This window comes from Nerophis ophidion, linkage group LG14 (assembly GCF_033978795.1).
Source record: "Nerophis ophidion isolate RoL-2023_Sa linkage group LG14, RoL_Noph_v1.0, whole genome shotgun sequence".
Lineage (NCBI taxonomy): Eukaryota > Metazoa > Chordata > Actinopteri > Syngnathiformes > Syngnathidae > Nerophis > Nerophis ophidion.
The window spans coordinates 49882278-49898434 of record NC_084624.1 but is presented as its reverse complement, the minus strand read 5'-3'; the positions used below and the strand labels follow the sequence as shown (position 1 = coordinate 49898434).

The window sequence follows — 16157 nt, the reverse complement described above, 5'->3', positions numbered from 1 at the left end:
ACATCCATTGCTTTCGGTCCCCTAGAGGGGGGGGTTTGCCCACATCTGAGGTCCTCTCCAAGGTTTCTCATAGTCAGCATTGTCACTGGCGTCCCACTGGATGTGAATTCTCCCTGCCCACTGGGTGTGAGTTTTCCTTGCCCTTTTGTGGGTTCTTCCGAGGATGTTGTAGTCGTAATGATTTGTGCAGTCCTTTGAGACATTTGTGATTTGGGGCTATATAAATAAACATTGATTGATTGATTGATTGAAACCCAATATCTAAATTACATTTAAACCAGTGTGGGTGGCGCTGGGAGCACGTGGGTAAAGTGTCTTGCCCAAGGACACAACGGCAGTGACTAGGATGGCAGAAGCGGGAATCGAACCTGCAACCCTCAAGTTGCTGGCACGGCCACTCTACCAACCGAGCTATACCGCCCCCAAGAAAGTCATGTAATCAGATGAAACCAAAATAGAACTTTTTGGTATAAACTCAACTCGTTGTGTTTGGAAGAAGAAGAATACAGAGTTGCATTACAAGAACACCACACCTACTGTGAAGCATGGGGGTGGAAACATCATGCTTTGGGGCTGTTTTTCTGCGAAGGGGACAGGACGACTGATCCGTGTTAAGGAAAGAATGAATGGGGCCATGTATCGTGAGATTTTGAGCCAAAGCCTCCTTCCATCAGTGGTTGACCAAATACTTATTTTCCACCATAATTTACAAATAAATCCTTTAAAATTCCTACAATGTGAGTTCCTGGATTTTTTTTTTCACATTCTGTCTCTCACAGTTGAAGTGTACCTATGATGAAAATTACAGACCTCTGTCATCATTTTAAGTGGGAGAACTTGCAGAATCGGTCGCTGACTAAATACTTTTTTGTCCGCTACAAATTTAATCATCTGAGGTTTGCAGATGACATTGTTGTCTTGGGAGAGCAACTCAGTAGAGTGGAAGATATGCTTAAAGACCTTGCAAATGCCAGCATATGTTGTGGATTGAAAATGAATATGAAGAAAACAAGTTATGGCCAAATTCCATGGTACCTCATGGACCTGTGACTGTTAATGGAAATGAAATTGATGAAGTTAATGAATATATCTCTCTGGAAGAAAAGAAAAGAGTCAAGAGCAGGAGATAGGGAGGAGATTCGGTTTGGGCTGGTGCCAATATGGAAAACTGAGCAACATCATGAGAGGCGAAATACCATTAAACCTAAAAAGAACGGTCTTTAATCAATGCGTGTTACCAACCATGACATATGGAGCTGAAACCTGGGCATTGTCAAATAAAATGGGAAAAGAAAATAGCAGCAGCACAACACAACATGGAAAGAAATATGCTCGGAATCACATATAAAGACAGAAAAAACAAATGGGTGAGAAAACAAACGCAAGTCCAAGACATTGTGAGAACTATCAAATTAAATAAGTGGAAGCGGGACATATATTTGCATCCAGCCTTTCCCTCCACCCACATTTAATGCCAAACAAACACATACCAATCGAGGATTCAAGTTGCACCAGTGTAAAAAGATGTGAAAGTCCCTCGTTTGTTCAGCATGTTTTACCGACGGTAGCGATGCTACGAAAGAGATGCGTGGATATCCTGCGTCACTCAAAGCAGATGGATTTCCAACAATAAAGTCAACAAAATCACAAAGGTGAGTTTTGTTGATGTTATCAGTAGGAGAACCGATAATAGATGGACTTCTCTAATGACATCATGGAGACCCATGGATGGGAGCAGGATCAATCGTCCTGTCCCCGTAGCAGAAAAAACAGCCCCAAAGCATGATGGTTCCACTTAAAATGATGATAGAGGTCTGTAATTTTCATCATAAGTACACTTCAACTGTGAGAGACAGAATGTGAAACAAAAAGTCCAGGAATTCACATTGTAGGAATTTCAAAGAATTTATTTGTAAATTATGGTGGAAAATAAGTATTTGGTCAACCATTCAAAGCTCTCACTGATAGAAGGAGGTTTTCGCTCAAAATCTCACGATACATGGCCCCATTCATTCTTTCCTTAACACGGATCAATGGTCCTGTCCCCTTAGCAGAAAAACAGCCCCAAAGCATGATGTTTCCACCCCCATGCTTCACAGTAGGTATGGTGTTCTTGGGATGCAACTCAGTATTCTTCTTCTTCTTCTTCCAAACACGACAAGTTGAGTTTATACCAAAAAGTTCTATTTTGGTTTCATCTGACCACATGACATTCTCCCAATCCTCTGCTGTATCATCCATGTATCCATTTTGGTATAAACTCAACTCGTCGTGTTTGGAGGAAGAAGAATAGAGGAAGACAGAGAGTGAGATGGCGAGATGAAATAGACAAATATTGGGGAACAGTGCAGAGGCAGGGAGCAGCTAGAGATCGTTCACTTTAACAGAAAGATGCTGAGGCTTTCGTCTAGCAGTGGACTGACAATGGCTGATGATGATGATGATGATGATGATGTCCGCCGCTACAACCCGAGATGTCATCATTCCGCGACGTTTTCAACAAGAAACTCCGCGGGGAAATTTAAAATTGTACTTTAGTAAACTAAACCGGCCGTAGTGGCATGTGTTGCAATGTTAGATTAGATTAGATAGTACTTTATTTATTCCGTCAGGAGAGTTCCTTCAGGAAAATTACAATTTTCAGCACAATCCCATTCAAGATCAGACAAACATTACAGGGAGACAGAACAGGATCGCTGACGGGTCTGCCGTTAAAGGGGAACATTATCACCAGACCTATGTAAGCGTCGATATATACCTTGATGGTGCAGAAAAAAAGACCATATATTTTTTTCAACCGATTTCCGATCTCTAAATGGGTGAATTTTGGCGAATTAAACGCCTTTCTGTTTATCGCGCTGGAGGCGATGACGTCAGAATGTGACGTCGCCGAGGTAATACAGCCGCCATTTTCATTTTCAACACATTACAAGCTCTGTTATTTTCCGTTTTTTTGACTATTTTTTGGAACCTTGGAGACATCACGCCTCGACGGTGTGTTGTCGGAGGGATTCAAGTTGCACCACTGGCCCGAAGATGCGAAAGTGTCTGCCGCCAGACCCCCATTGAATGTGCTGGAGTGTCTCCACATTTTACCGGCGATGCTAAGACAGACATGGCACAGAGATGTATGGATAACCTGCAGATGCATTTGTAACGATAAAGTCACAGAAATCACAAAGGTAATCGATGCTAACATGCTACGCTAATCGATGCTAACATGCTATTTAGCGACGGTGCTAAAGCAGACATGGTACAGAAATGTATAGATAACCTGCAGATGCATTTGCAACGATATTACAATTCCTTCCACCCACATTTAATGCGAAACAAACACTTACCAATCGAATGGATTTAAGTTGCTCCAGTGTCAAAAGATGCGATAGTCCTGATCGTTTGGTCCGCACATTTTACCGGCGATGCTAACGCAGCTATTCGGCCATGCTATGGCTATGAATAGCGTCAATAGCTATTCGCTCAATAGCTTCAGTTTCTTCTTCAATACTTTCATACTCCAACCATGTTTCAATACATGCGTAATCTGTTGAATCGCTTAAGTCGCTGAGTTTGAATCCGAGCTAATGTCGCTATATCTTGTTTGTGTACATTGGCAGCACTGTGTGACGTCAGGCCAGTGTCTTCGCAGAGAGACGAAAATAAGGCACTTTAAAGCTTTATTTAGGGATATTCCGAGACCGGTAAAATTTTGAAAAAAACTTTAAAAAAATATAACAAGCCACTGGGAACTGATTTTTATTGTTTTTAACCCTTTTGAAATTGTGATAATGTGTCCCTGTAAGATTTCATCATTGATATATAAACTATCAGACTGCGTGGTGGGTAGTAGTGGGTTTCAGTAGGCCTTTAAGCTAATAATAGAAATTACTGACAGGAAATCCACCAGACGATAGTGATTGACTTACTTTGTCTAGGAGCACCGCCAAGTTTCTGCCCCGCTCCCCAGGTGCGTCTGCGATCCAGTAGAGGATGGCCTCATAAACGGTGTTTTCCTTTTTCACGATCAGGTCGTCTCTGTCAAGGATGTCGCAGAAGTCCTGCATGGAGAGTTGCCTCAACTCATCAGCGTTTGCAACCTCTTCAAAGTGGTACAGGATGTATTGGTAGGCCTTGAGCTGCAGCTCCGGGGTGTAACAGTTCTTTGTGAACTGCCAGATGCCGATGCAGTTCTCTGGGCAGAGCTGCTCTGTTAGAAACTTGCAGCAGGTTTGAACAATGCCGGTCACGTTGAACTTATCAGCGGCTACCAACAAGTCCTGTACGTTGTCCTCTGTCACTGCCACACAGTCGGTGTATGCGAAATCAGTGAAGAGCTGCATCAGGTGAGCTGTCAGACCTTGTATGACATAAACCATCTGATCCGCCGCTGACCATCGTAGAAAGAGGGCTCTGAACATCAGGAAAACAGAGAATAGTTAACAAACATTATTAACGAGTTGTGCTAACAATCATCATATTCATATTAGGATGACTCACCCAAAGTAGGGACTGCAGTTACATAGGATGATTTTATGGATATGAAATTCAACATTGTCTATTTTGATAATGGCGTCGTTAAGTCTTTTGGTCAGACGCAGTTCCTCGTAAACAGAGACACATTTGCTTGAACGTCTACCATCGTGATTCATCTTGAAATTTGACCATGTCTGACAACTTTGGACTCCCGCCAAGTCTCGGCAGAAACAACATGAAGCAGAGAAGAATGCTACGATTACATCATCGCGGTGTTCTGTTACAAAAGCCATCATACGTGTCATCATAAAAGAGTCACCGCTTTAATTTGAAAGAACATCACTAAGCCCTTCTGCACACATATTTCTAATATTTCTTACAAAAGTAGGCTAAGGAATGCCTAAATGTTCATTTTTTTTTTGGATCCCGTGTCATTCCGACTTGGGTTTTAATTATTGTGATACATTTATATATCAATTCAATCACAGAAACTTGTTTTAGTTCTGTTGGTTTTAATACAGACACTATGGGCCGGATTTAAGTCTCACCTTAAAACTCATCTGTATACTCTAGCCTTTAAATAGACCTCCTTTTTAGACCAGTTGATCTGCCGCTTCTTTTCTTTTTCCTATGTCCCCCCCTCCCTTGTGGAGGGGGTCCGGTCCGATAACCATGGATGAAGTACTGGCTGTCCAGAGTCGAGACCCTGGATGGACCGCTCGCCTGTATCGGCTGGGGACATCTCTACGCTGCTGATCCGCTTGAGATGGTTTCCTGTGGACGGGACTCTCGCTGCTGTCTTGGAGCCACTATGGATTGAACTTTCACAGTATCATGTTAGACCTGCTCGACATCCATTGCTTTCGGTCCCCTAGAGGGGGGGGGGTTGCCCACATCTGAGGTCCTCTCCAAGGTTTCTCATAGTCAGCATTGTCACTGGCGTCCCACTGGATGTGAATTCTCCCTGCCCACTGGGTGTGAGTTTTCTTTGCCCTTTTGTGGGTTCTTCCGAGGATGTTGTAGTCGTAATGATTTGTGCAGTCCTTTGAGACATTTGTGATTTGGGGCTATATAAATAAACATTGATTGATTGATTGATTGATTGATTGATTTACAAAAGGTTTACGTGTACTAAAATACGTGCAAACTTCATGTCAGGTTTAAACATGGACGACATCTGTTAATCAAGACAAGAAGCAAGAAAATAAACAGAGACAGGATTCAATTTTGCTCAATTTTAGGAGAAAACATGTCGACCTGTAACCTCTTACAGTTGTGACGAAAGATTGTACGCCACCTGTTTTTATTTGGACTTTACCTGTTTACATAACAACAGCTGTTTCTAAAGAAATGGGGAGTAAGCAAACAGCCATTGTTTTCAGTCACATTAACACAGTGTTTCTCAAAGTGTAATAGAGTGGGGAATAGAGACATGACAGGTGGGGCGCGAGGAATGGGAGGACATGTAACTTTAATTTATTTAATTTCTTAAGTTATATTCTTAGATTTTTTTTTTACAACCCCATTTTCTATACAAACTGTAAATCACTTTGTGATTCTGTCTGTGAAATCCGCTATATAAATTAACGTAAATTACTTATTTTTCTTGTATGCTTCAAATTTCTAGGTCGGAGCGAAAGTTCGACAAACGCAACAGTAACTAATGGGGGCGGAGCTAAGCGGAAGAAACTTTCGCGCGGATGGGTAGCAGGCTAATGTGTGAACCACAATTACACAAAATGAATGAATTGGCTTCATATAGAGTTGCATGCGGAATTGCTCAATGCAAAAAAGCACACACAAGAGCTGAGCAGCTCATTCTCCCCGCTGCAATAGACGTGGTGTCAGTCATGTTTGAAGTGACAAGCGCAGCAAAATGAAAAGCTGTCCCACGGTCAAACGACACAGTTGCGAGACGTAGTCGCCTTGACTACTGTAACGTATTATTTTCGGGTCTCCCCATGTCTAGCATTAAAAGATTACAGTTGGTACAAAATGCGGCTGCTAGACTTTTGACAAGAACAAGAAAGTTTGATCACATTACACCTGTACTGGCTCACCTGCACTGGCTTCCTGTGCACTTAAGATGTGACTTTAAGGTTTTACTACTTACGTATAAAATACTACACGGCCTAGCTCCATCCTATCTTGCCGATTGTATTGTACCATATGTCCCGGCAAGAAATCTGCGTTCAAAGGACTCTGGCTTGTTAGTGATTCCCAAAGCCCAAAAAAAGTCTGCGGGCTATAGAGCGTTTTCCGTTCGGGCTCCAGTACTCTGGAATGCCCTCCCGGTAACAGTTCGAGATGCCACCTCAGTAGAAGCATTTAAGTCTCACCTTAAAACTCATTTGTATACTCTAGCCTTTAAATAGACTCCCTTTTTAGACCAGTTGATCTGCCGTTTCTTTTCTTTTTCTTCTATGTCCCACTCTCCCTTGTGGAGGGGGTCCGGTCTGATCCGGTGGCCATGTACTGCTTGCCTGTGTATCGGCTGGGGACATCTCTGCGAGGCTGATCCGCCTCCGCTTGGGATGGTTTCCTGCTGGCTCTGCTGTGAACGGGACTCTCGCTGCTGTGTTGGATCCGCTTTGGACTGGACTCTCGCGACTGTGTTGGATCCGCTTTGGACTGGACTCTCGCGACTGTGTTGGATCCATTGTGGATTGAACTTTCACAGTATCATGTTAGACCCGCTCGACATCCATTGCTTTCCTCCTCTCTAAGGTTCTCATAGTCATCATTGTCACCGACGTCCCACTGGGTGTGAATTTTCCTTACCCTTATGTGGGCCTACCGAGGATGTCGTGGTGGTTTGTGCAGCCCTTTGAGACACTAGTGATTTAGGGCTATATAAGTAAACATTGATTGATTGATTGATATGCGACATTGCAAGTGATTTTGAGGAACAACTCGTAGACAAATTAAAATAAATTAGTTTTGCTTTACAAGTGGACGAAACTACTGACGGCAATAAGGACTGCCTGTTCATCGCATACGTGATACGTTTGCTTTGTGAATGGCGAGTCACTGTGCGAGGATTTGCTGTTTTGCAAATACAAAAAAAATAGAGCCAGTGCTGATGAGCTGTTCTAGATCAATCAATCAATCAATCAATGTTTACTTATATAGCCCTAAATCACTAGTGTCTCAAAGGGCTGCACAAACCACTACGACATCTTCGGTAGAGCCCACATAAGGGCAAGGAAATCTCACACCCAGTGGGACATCGGTGACAATGATGACTATGAGAACCTATGAGATAATAGACAGTTTCCTCAAAGAACACGACATAAATGGGAAAACTGTGTGGGTTTTTGCTCTGATGGCGCACAGACCATGGCAGGGTCAAGAAACGGGCTGCAGGCTCTAATAAAGAGGGTTGCGCCAAATGCGCATTGGACACATTGTGTCATTCACCGGGAAGCACTCGCGTCAAGGCAGCTCAGCCCCGAACTCAATGAGGTTTTAACAGATGTTGTGAGCGCGGTAAATTTGATCAAAACATGAAAAATTGGTACTTTCAATTAATTTATTATTGAACTTGATGCAAGTTATTTGATTTATTATTGAACTTGATGCAAGTTATACCACAGCTGCACAGTTATTTTATTCAATATTGAACTTGATCTTGTTTTATGTTTTATGTTATAATAATACAACTTTAACATTTGACAACCAAATAATAAAACAAGGTGACTCTGTAAAGAATCTGGGTATTATCTTCGACCCAACTCTCTCCTTTGAGTCACACATTAAAAGCGTTACTAAAACGGCCTTCTTTCATCTCCGTAATATTGCTAAAATTCGCTCCATTTTGTCCACTAAAGACGCCGAGATCATTATCCATGCGTTTGTTACGTCTCGTCTCGACTACTGTAATGTATTATTTTCGGGTCTCCCCATGTCTAGCATTAAAAGATTACAGTTGGTACAAAATGCGGCTGCTAGACTTTTGACAAGAACAAGAAAGTTTGATCACATTACGCCTGTACTGGCTCACCTGCACTGGCTTCCTGTGCACTTAAGATGTGACTTTAAGGTTTTACTACTTACGTATAAAATACTACACGGTCTAGCTCCAGCCTATCTTGCCGATTGTATTGTACCATATGTCCCGGCAAGAAATCTGCGTTCAAAAGACTCTGGCTTATTAGTGATTCCTAGAGCTCAAAAAAAGTCTGCGGGCTATAGAGCGTTTTCCGTTCGGGCTCCAGTACTCTGGAATGCCCTCCCGGTAACAGTTCGAGATGCTACCTCAGTAGAAGCATTTAAGTCTCATCTTAAAACTCATCTGTATACTCTAGCCTTTAAATAGACCTCCTTTTTAGACAAGTTGATCTGCCGCTTCTTTTCTTTCTCCTATGTCCCCCCCTCCCTTGTGGAGGGGGTCCGGTCCGATGACCATGGATGAAGTACTGACTGTCCAGAGTCGAGACCCAGGATGGACCGCTCGTCGGGACCCAGGATGGACCGCTCGCCTGTATCGGTTGGGGACATCTCTACGCTGCTGATCCGCTTGAGATGGTTTCCTGTGGACGGGACTCTCACTGCTGTCTTGGAGCCACTATGGATTGAACTTTCACAGTATCATGTTAGACCCGCTCGACATCCATTGCTTTCGGTCCCCTAGAGGGGGGGGGGTTGCCCACATCTGAGGTCCTCTCCAAGGTTTCTCATAGACAGCATTGTCACTGGCGTCCCACTGGATGTGAATTCTCCCTGTCCACTGGGTGTGAGTTTTCCTTGCCCTTTTGTGGGTTCTTCCGAGGATGTTGTAGTCGTAATGATTTGTGCAGTCCTTTGAGACATTTGTGATTTGGGGCTATATAAATAAACATTGATTGATTGATTGATTGATTTACAAAAGGTTTACGTGTACTAAAATACGTGCAAACTTCATGTCAGGTTTAAACATGGACGACATCTGTTAATCAAGACAAGAAGCAAGAAAATAAACAGAGACAGGATTCAATTTTGCTCAATTTTAGGAGAAAACATGTCGACCTGTAACCTCTTACAGTTGTGACGAAAGATTGTACGCCACCTCTTTTTATTTGGACTTTACCTGTTTACATAACAACAGCTGTTTCTAAAGAAATGGGGAGTATGCAAACAGCCATTGTTTTCAGTCACATTAACACAGCGTTTCTCAAAGTGTAATAGAGTGGGGAATAGAGACATGACAGGTGGGGCGCGAGGAATGGGAGGACATGTAACTTTAATTTATTTAATTTCTTAAGTTATATTCTTAGATTTTTTTTTTACAACCCCATTTTCTATACAAACTGTAAATCACTTTGTGATTCTGTCTGTGAAATCCGCTATATAAATTAACGTAAATTACTTATTTTTCTTGTATGCTTCAAATTTCTAGGTCGGAGCGAAAGTTCGACAGACGCAACAGTAACTAATGGGGGCGGGGCTAAGCGGAATAGACTTTCGCACGGATGGGTAGCAGGCTAATGTGTGGACCACAATTACACAAAATGAATGAATTGGCTTCATATAGAGTTGCATACAGAATTGCTCAATGCAAAAAAGCCCACACAATAGCTGAGCAGCTCATTCTCCCCGCTGCAATAGACGTGGTGTCAGTCATGCTTGACGTGACAAGCGCAGCAAAATGAAAAGCTGTCCCACGGTCAAACGACACAGTTGCGAGACGTAGTCGCCTTGACTACTGTAACGTATTATTTTCGGGTCTCCCCATGTCTAGCATTAAAAGATTACAGTTGGTACAAAATGCGGCTGCTAGACTTTTGACAAGAACAAGAAAGTTTGATCACATTACGCCTGTACTGGCTCACCTGCACTGGCTTCCTGTGCACTTAAGATGTGACTTTAAGGTTTTACTACTTACGTATAAAATACTACACGGTCTAGCTCCATCCTATCTTGCCGATTGTATTGTACCATATGTCCCGGCAAGAAATCTGCGTTCAAAGGACTCCGGCTTGTTAGTGATTCCCAAAGCCCAAAAAAAGTCTGCGGGCTATAGAGCGTTTTCCGTTCGGGCTCCAGTACTCTGGAATGCCCTCCCGGTAACAGTTCGAGATGCCACCTCAGTAGAAGCATTTAAGTCTCACCTTAAAACTCATTTGTATACTCTAGCCTTTAAATAGACTCCCTTTTTAGACCAGTTGATCTGCCGTTTCTTTTCTTTTTCTTCTATGTCCCACTCTCCCTTGTGGAGGGGGTCCGGTCCGATCCAGTGGCCATGATGCTGATCCGCCTCCGCTTGGGATGGTTTCCTGCTGGCTCTGCTGTGAACGGGACTCTCGCTGCTGTGTTGGATCCGCTTTGGACTGGACCCTCGCGACTGTGTTGGATTCGCTTTGGACTGGACTCTCGCGACTGTGTTGGATCCATTGTGGATTGAACTTTCACAGTATCATGTTAGACCCGCTCGACATCCATTGCTTTCCTCCTCTCTAAGGTTCTCATAGTCATCATTGTCACCGACGTCCCACTGGGTGTGAATTTTCCTTGCCCTTATGTGGGCCTACCGAGGATGACGTGGTGGTTTGTGCAGCCCTTTGAGACACTAGTGATTTAGGGCTATATAAGTAAACATTGATTGATTGATTGATATGCGACATTGCAAGTGATTTTGAGGAACAACTCGTAGACAAATTAAAATAAATTAGTTTTGCTTTACAAGTGGACGAAACTACTGACGGCAATAAGGACTGCCTGTTCATCGCATGCGTGATACGTTTGCTTTGTGAATGGCAAGTCACTGTGCGAGGATTTGCTGTTTTGCAAATACAAAAAAAATAGAGCCAGTGCTGATGAGCTGTTCTAGATCAATCAATCAATCAATCAATGTTTACTTATATAGCCCTAAATCACTAGTGTCTCAAAGGGCTGCACAAACCACTACGACATCTTCGGTAGGCCCACATAAGGGCAAGGAAAACTCACACCCAGTGGGACGTCGGTGACAATGATGACTATGAGAACCTATGAGATAATAGACAGTTTCCTCAAAGAACACGACATAAATGGGAAAACTGTGTGGGCTTTTGCTCTGATGGCGCACAGACCATGGCAGGGTCAAGAAACGGGCTGCAGGCTCTAATAAAGAGGGTTGCGCCAAATGCGCATTGGACACATTGTGTCATTCACCGGGAAGCACTCGCGTCAAGGCAGCTCAGCCCCGAACTCAATGAGGTTTTAACAGATGTTGTGAGCACGGTAAATTTGATCAAAACATGAAAAATTGGTACTTTCAATTAATTTATTATTGAACTTGATGCAAGTTATTTGATTTATCATTGAACTTGATGCAAGTTATACCACAGCTGCACAGTTATTTTATTCAATATTGAACTTGATCTTGTTTTATGTTACTGAGTTTCAATAAATTTGAAAATGTTAAGCTTGGCATTAACGTTCTGTTTGGGTGATGGGGGAAGGCGGGGCTTGAAAACTCCTCCTTGTCCAAAGTGGGGGATGACAAAAAAAAGTTTGAGAACCACTGCATTAACACAAAAGAAAAAGATGCCTCGAGCTTGGACTGGTCCTGGATCGAGCTTGGGCAGATCTTGGATCAAAATAGATAACCCCTCTCGTCTCCTCCCATCGTACACAATTTTTCCAAGCCTCTGGCTTGATGCAACAAAGACAGCTTCCGTCTGTTCACTGGCAACCCAGAGAACGGATTTTTTTTGGGATAATTTACATACAATATTCCTGACAGATACAACTTGCAAAGATGCTCTACTGAATGTGTGCAAAGAAGATTGTGTCTGTCAACTGAGCAAAATAAGGCGTGCAATCCATTTTTCCGTCTCTGTCTTCATTAAAATGTAAAATAAATGCCCTAGATATCAAATAGGAAGAGGAAACATCGCACCGTGACAAAGCAGACAACAACATATGCACACCTACACGATGGGAATCATGAACAACAAAACAATGACTGAAGTGACAAACTTGCCATCCAAACAATACATTGTTTGTTGACAAGAACATGTGACCGCAATCAAAGGACATTTGTCAGGCTTGCTACGGAAAGTTTGGTCATGTTGGTGTTTTCCTGTGTTCGGTGTTTAGTTCCAGTCCGGCGGTCTTATTTCTAGTTCCTACTTCATGTTTTGTGTTGTCATGCAGTGACTTTGTTCCTGCCTCTGATCACTGTTTCCCTCGTCTGCTCTTGATTGGCAATCAGGGACTGGCGTGTCCACTGATATATTTAGCGCCGTTGACATATGTGTACCTATCTTTACGTATTGCTTCCGGTTGGTAAAGTAACTCCCTCCCCAGTTTCAGACCAATCCTCCGTGGCCATATCGCTACAATTCATTGATTAAAGGCCTACTGAAACCCACTACCACCGACCACGCAGTCTGATAGTTTATATATCAATGATGAAATATTAACATTGCAACACATGCCAATACGGCCGGTTTAGTTTACTAAATTGCAATTTTATATTTCCCGCGGAGTTTCTTGTTGAAAACGTCGCGGAATGATGACGCGTGCGCGTGACGTCACGGACTGTCAGGAAATATTAGCTCAGCACCACTAGCGGCTAAAAGTCGTCTCTTTTCATCGCATAATTACACAGTAATTTGGACATATGTGTTGCTGAATCTTTTGCAATTCGTTCAATTAATAATGGAGACGTCAAAGAAGAATGCTGTTGGTGGAAAGCGGTGGATTGCTTGGGATGGTTTCCTGCTGGCTCCGCTGTGAACGGGACTCTCGCTGCTGTGTCTTGGATCCTCCTTGGACTGGACTCTCGCGACTGTGTTGTATCCATTGTGGATTGAACTTTCGAAGTATCCTGTTAGATCCGCTCGACATCCATTGCTTTCCTCCTCTCTAAGGTTCTCATAGTCATCATTGTCACAGACGTCCCACTGGGTCATCATTGTCACCAATGTCCCACTGGGTGTGAGTTTTCCTTGCCCTTATGTGGGCCTACCGAGGATGTCGTGGTGGTTTGTGCAGCCCTTTGAGACACTAGTGATTTAGGGCTATATAAGTAAACATTGATTGATTGATTGATTGATTGAGACACAGCCGGTGTTTGTTTTCAACACAGAGCGGTCAAGCGAACATGTTTCTCTACGTCAACCAGCATGTTTTTGGACGGGAAAATTGTGATATACGTCTTTTGGATTATTCGTCCTCCTGCAGCAGCTGTTTAAAAGGCAGCTGTGAGCTTGGCTCCTCGGCTTCTCCCTGAGACACTGCGTGTTCACCGCAGCCATCCGACCTCGAGGTATGTCTTTACAATCTCACTAAAACACTATTAAAACAATAAGCAGATAGGGGATCTTCCAGAATTATCCTAGTAAATGTGTCTAATTACATCTGAAACACTCACTCTGCCTGGAGCCGTCACTTTTTATTTTATTAATTTTTTTCTAGTCCTTCGCTATCAATATTATCATCCACAAATATTTCATCCTCGCTCAAATTAATGGGGAAATTGTCGTTTTCTTGGTCCGAGTAGCTCTTGCTGCTGGAGGCTTCCATTATAAACAATGTGAGGACGTAAGGAACCCTCACCTTTGTGACGTCATCGTCTGCGACTTCCGGTAAAGGCAAGGCTTTTTTATCAGCACCAAAAGTTGCAAACTTTATCGTGGATGTTCTCTACTAAATCCTTTCAGCAAAAATATGGCAATATCGCGAAATGATCAAGTATGACACATAGAATGGACCTGCTATCTCCGTTTCAATAAGAAAATCTCATTTCAGTAGGCCTTTAAGATATCATAAATAATCGTGTCAAATGCTTTAATTAGATCCACAAATACAAATTACCATCTATTGCTATGGTAATTTCCTCAGTTATTTAAAATAATGCCATTTATCTAGAAATGTTAGCTCTGTATCCGTTTTGGTTGTCTGCGAGTGTTCCACTTTTGTTTATGGGTTTTTCGAATCTGTTGGATAATTTTTTTATGATTTTCGAGAATTGTGGAAGAAAAGAAACAGGTCTGCATTTTGTAAATCGGTGTTTCTCTCCAGTTTTGTACATGGGTAAAAGTTTTTCTACTTTCATTTCTTTTGGGAATGTGCCAGTTTGAAATGATGGATTGCGGATGTACGTCAATGGTTCTGAGATTTTTTCAATAACTGTTTTTATCACTTTCATAGCAGTTCCGTGACAGTCAGGTGAGGTCTTGGATTTACATTTCTTTACCATTTTGATTATTTCCTTTTTTTTTTTCCACATTATTGAGGAACATGGACAACTTCCTCAAATCATTGCTGAACAAAAATAGATTTGTTCCTAATTTTAATGTAACGACAACTTCCGAGAGGAGTATTGTGTGGGCTTGAGTTGTGTTTGTATATTAGTTTTCGGTTTAGCAACATTTGCTGGTGAAAGAAGGAAAGTTTCATGGGTGATTTTTTTTTTTTCAATGTCGTAATCACGTCTGAGTAAGAAGCTAATACAAAACAAATCATGAAATGATTAACGTGGACCCCAATTTGAACAAGTTGAAAAACTTATTCGGGTGTTACCATTTATTGGTCAATTGTACGGAATATGTACTGAACTGCGCAATCTACTAATAAAAGTTTCAATCAATCAATCAATCAATAAATCTAGGAATATTTTTTGAAATATGGAACCAAAGGCTATTTGGGTTTCTTAAAATGGATTTTAGCTAGTTTATTTTCAAAGTGCCATTTAGGCTGTCACAATATGGAGCGACATTTTGATTGATTGATTGAAACTTTTATTAGTAGATTGCACAGTACAGTACATATTCCGTACAATCGACCACTAAATGGTAACACCCGTATACGTTGTTTAACTTTTTTAAGTTGGGGTCCACGTTAATCAGTTCATGGTAATTCACGTTTATTTGGTTATTAGATTTAATTGCTGATTTAGGTATTCCTAAAGTATAGCATGGGGTATATAAGCAGATAAATACCTTCTATTTTGGTGAGAAATATTCTTCCTATGTGGCCAATTATTTAAATGAGTTTTACATTTCTGAGGTTTACCCCAAATACACAGTGGTGTGCCGTCAGGAGCCAGGAAGGCCTTCTCTGCTGGCCTAGCATAACCAGAAATCATAATCATAATTAAAGTTTTTTTTTTTTTTTTTTACTTTCCCTAAATCAGTGGTCCCCAACCACCGGGCCGCGGCCGGTACTGGGCCGCGGATCGATTGGTACCGGGCCGCAGAATAATTTTTTATTAATTATTATTTTTTAATTAAAAAAAATAAAAAATAAAAAAATGTTTTAATTTTTTTATTAAACCATAAAAAACACGAGGTACGCTTACAATTAGTGCACCAACCCCAAAAAAACTTCCCAAATTATCAGGCGTTGACCGGTCCGCAGCTACAAAAAGGTTGGCGACCACTGCCCTAAATATCTAAACGTATTCATACTCTCTTTGTGTCATTACATATAGCGTATACTTACAGCATACAATGTTTTTTTTTTCTTTTTGGATGTGTCTGGAGTAAGGGCGTCAAATGTCTGCGGGCTATAGAGCGTTTTCCGTTCGGGCTCCAGTACTCTGGAATGCCCTCCCGGTAACAGTTCGAGATGCTACCTCAGTAGAAGCATTTAAGTCTCATCTTAAAACTCATCTGTATACTCTAGCCTTTTAAATAGACCTCCTTTTTAGACCAGTTGATCTGCCGCTTCTTTTCTTTCTCCTATGTCCCCCCCTCCCTTGTGGAGGGGGTCCGGTC

The 16157-nt window shown here is 42.1% G+C and overlaps 1 protein-coding gene across 2 annotated transcripts in view; it reads right to left on the bottom strand.

Moving 5' to 3' along the window:
• LOC133568802 (kelch-like protein 10) overlaps positions 1 to 16157 on the bottom strand; it is a 35631-nt gene that overhangs the window by 12516 nt on the left and 6958 nt on the right. Inside the window, exons 1-2 of one of the 2 annotated variants that reach the window (XM_061920946.1) lie at positions 4495 to 6558; positions 3924 to 4407 (exon numbers count right to left, since the gene is read on the bottom strand). In XM_061920946.1, coding sequence (XP_061776930.1) covers positions 3924 to 4407; positions 4495 to 4778 — 768 coding nt within the window. In that variant the 5' untranslated portion in view covers positions 4779 to 6558. Of the gene's footprint in view, positions 1 to 3923; positions 4408 to 4494; positions 6559 to 16157 lie in introns of those variants that run through there. The other variant, XM_061920947.1, reaches the window with a different exon arrangement.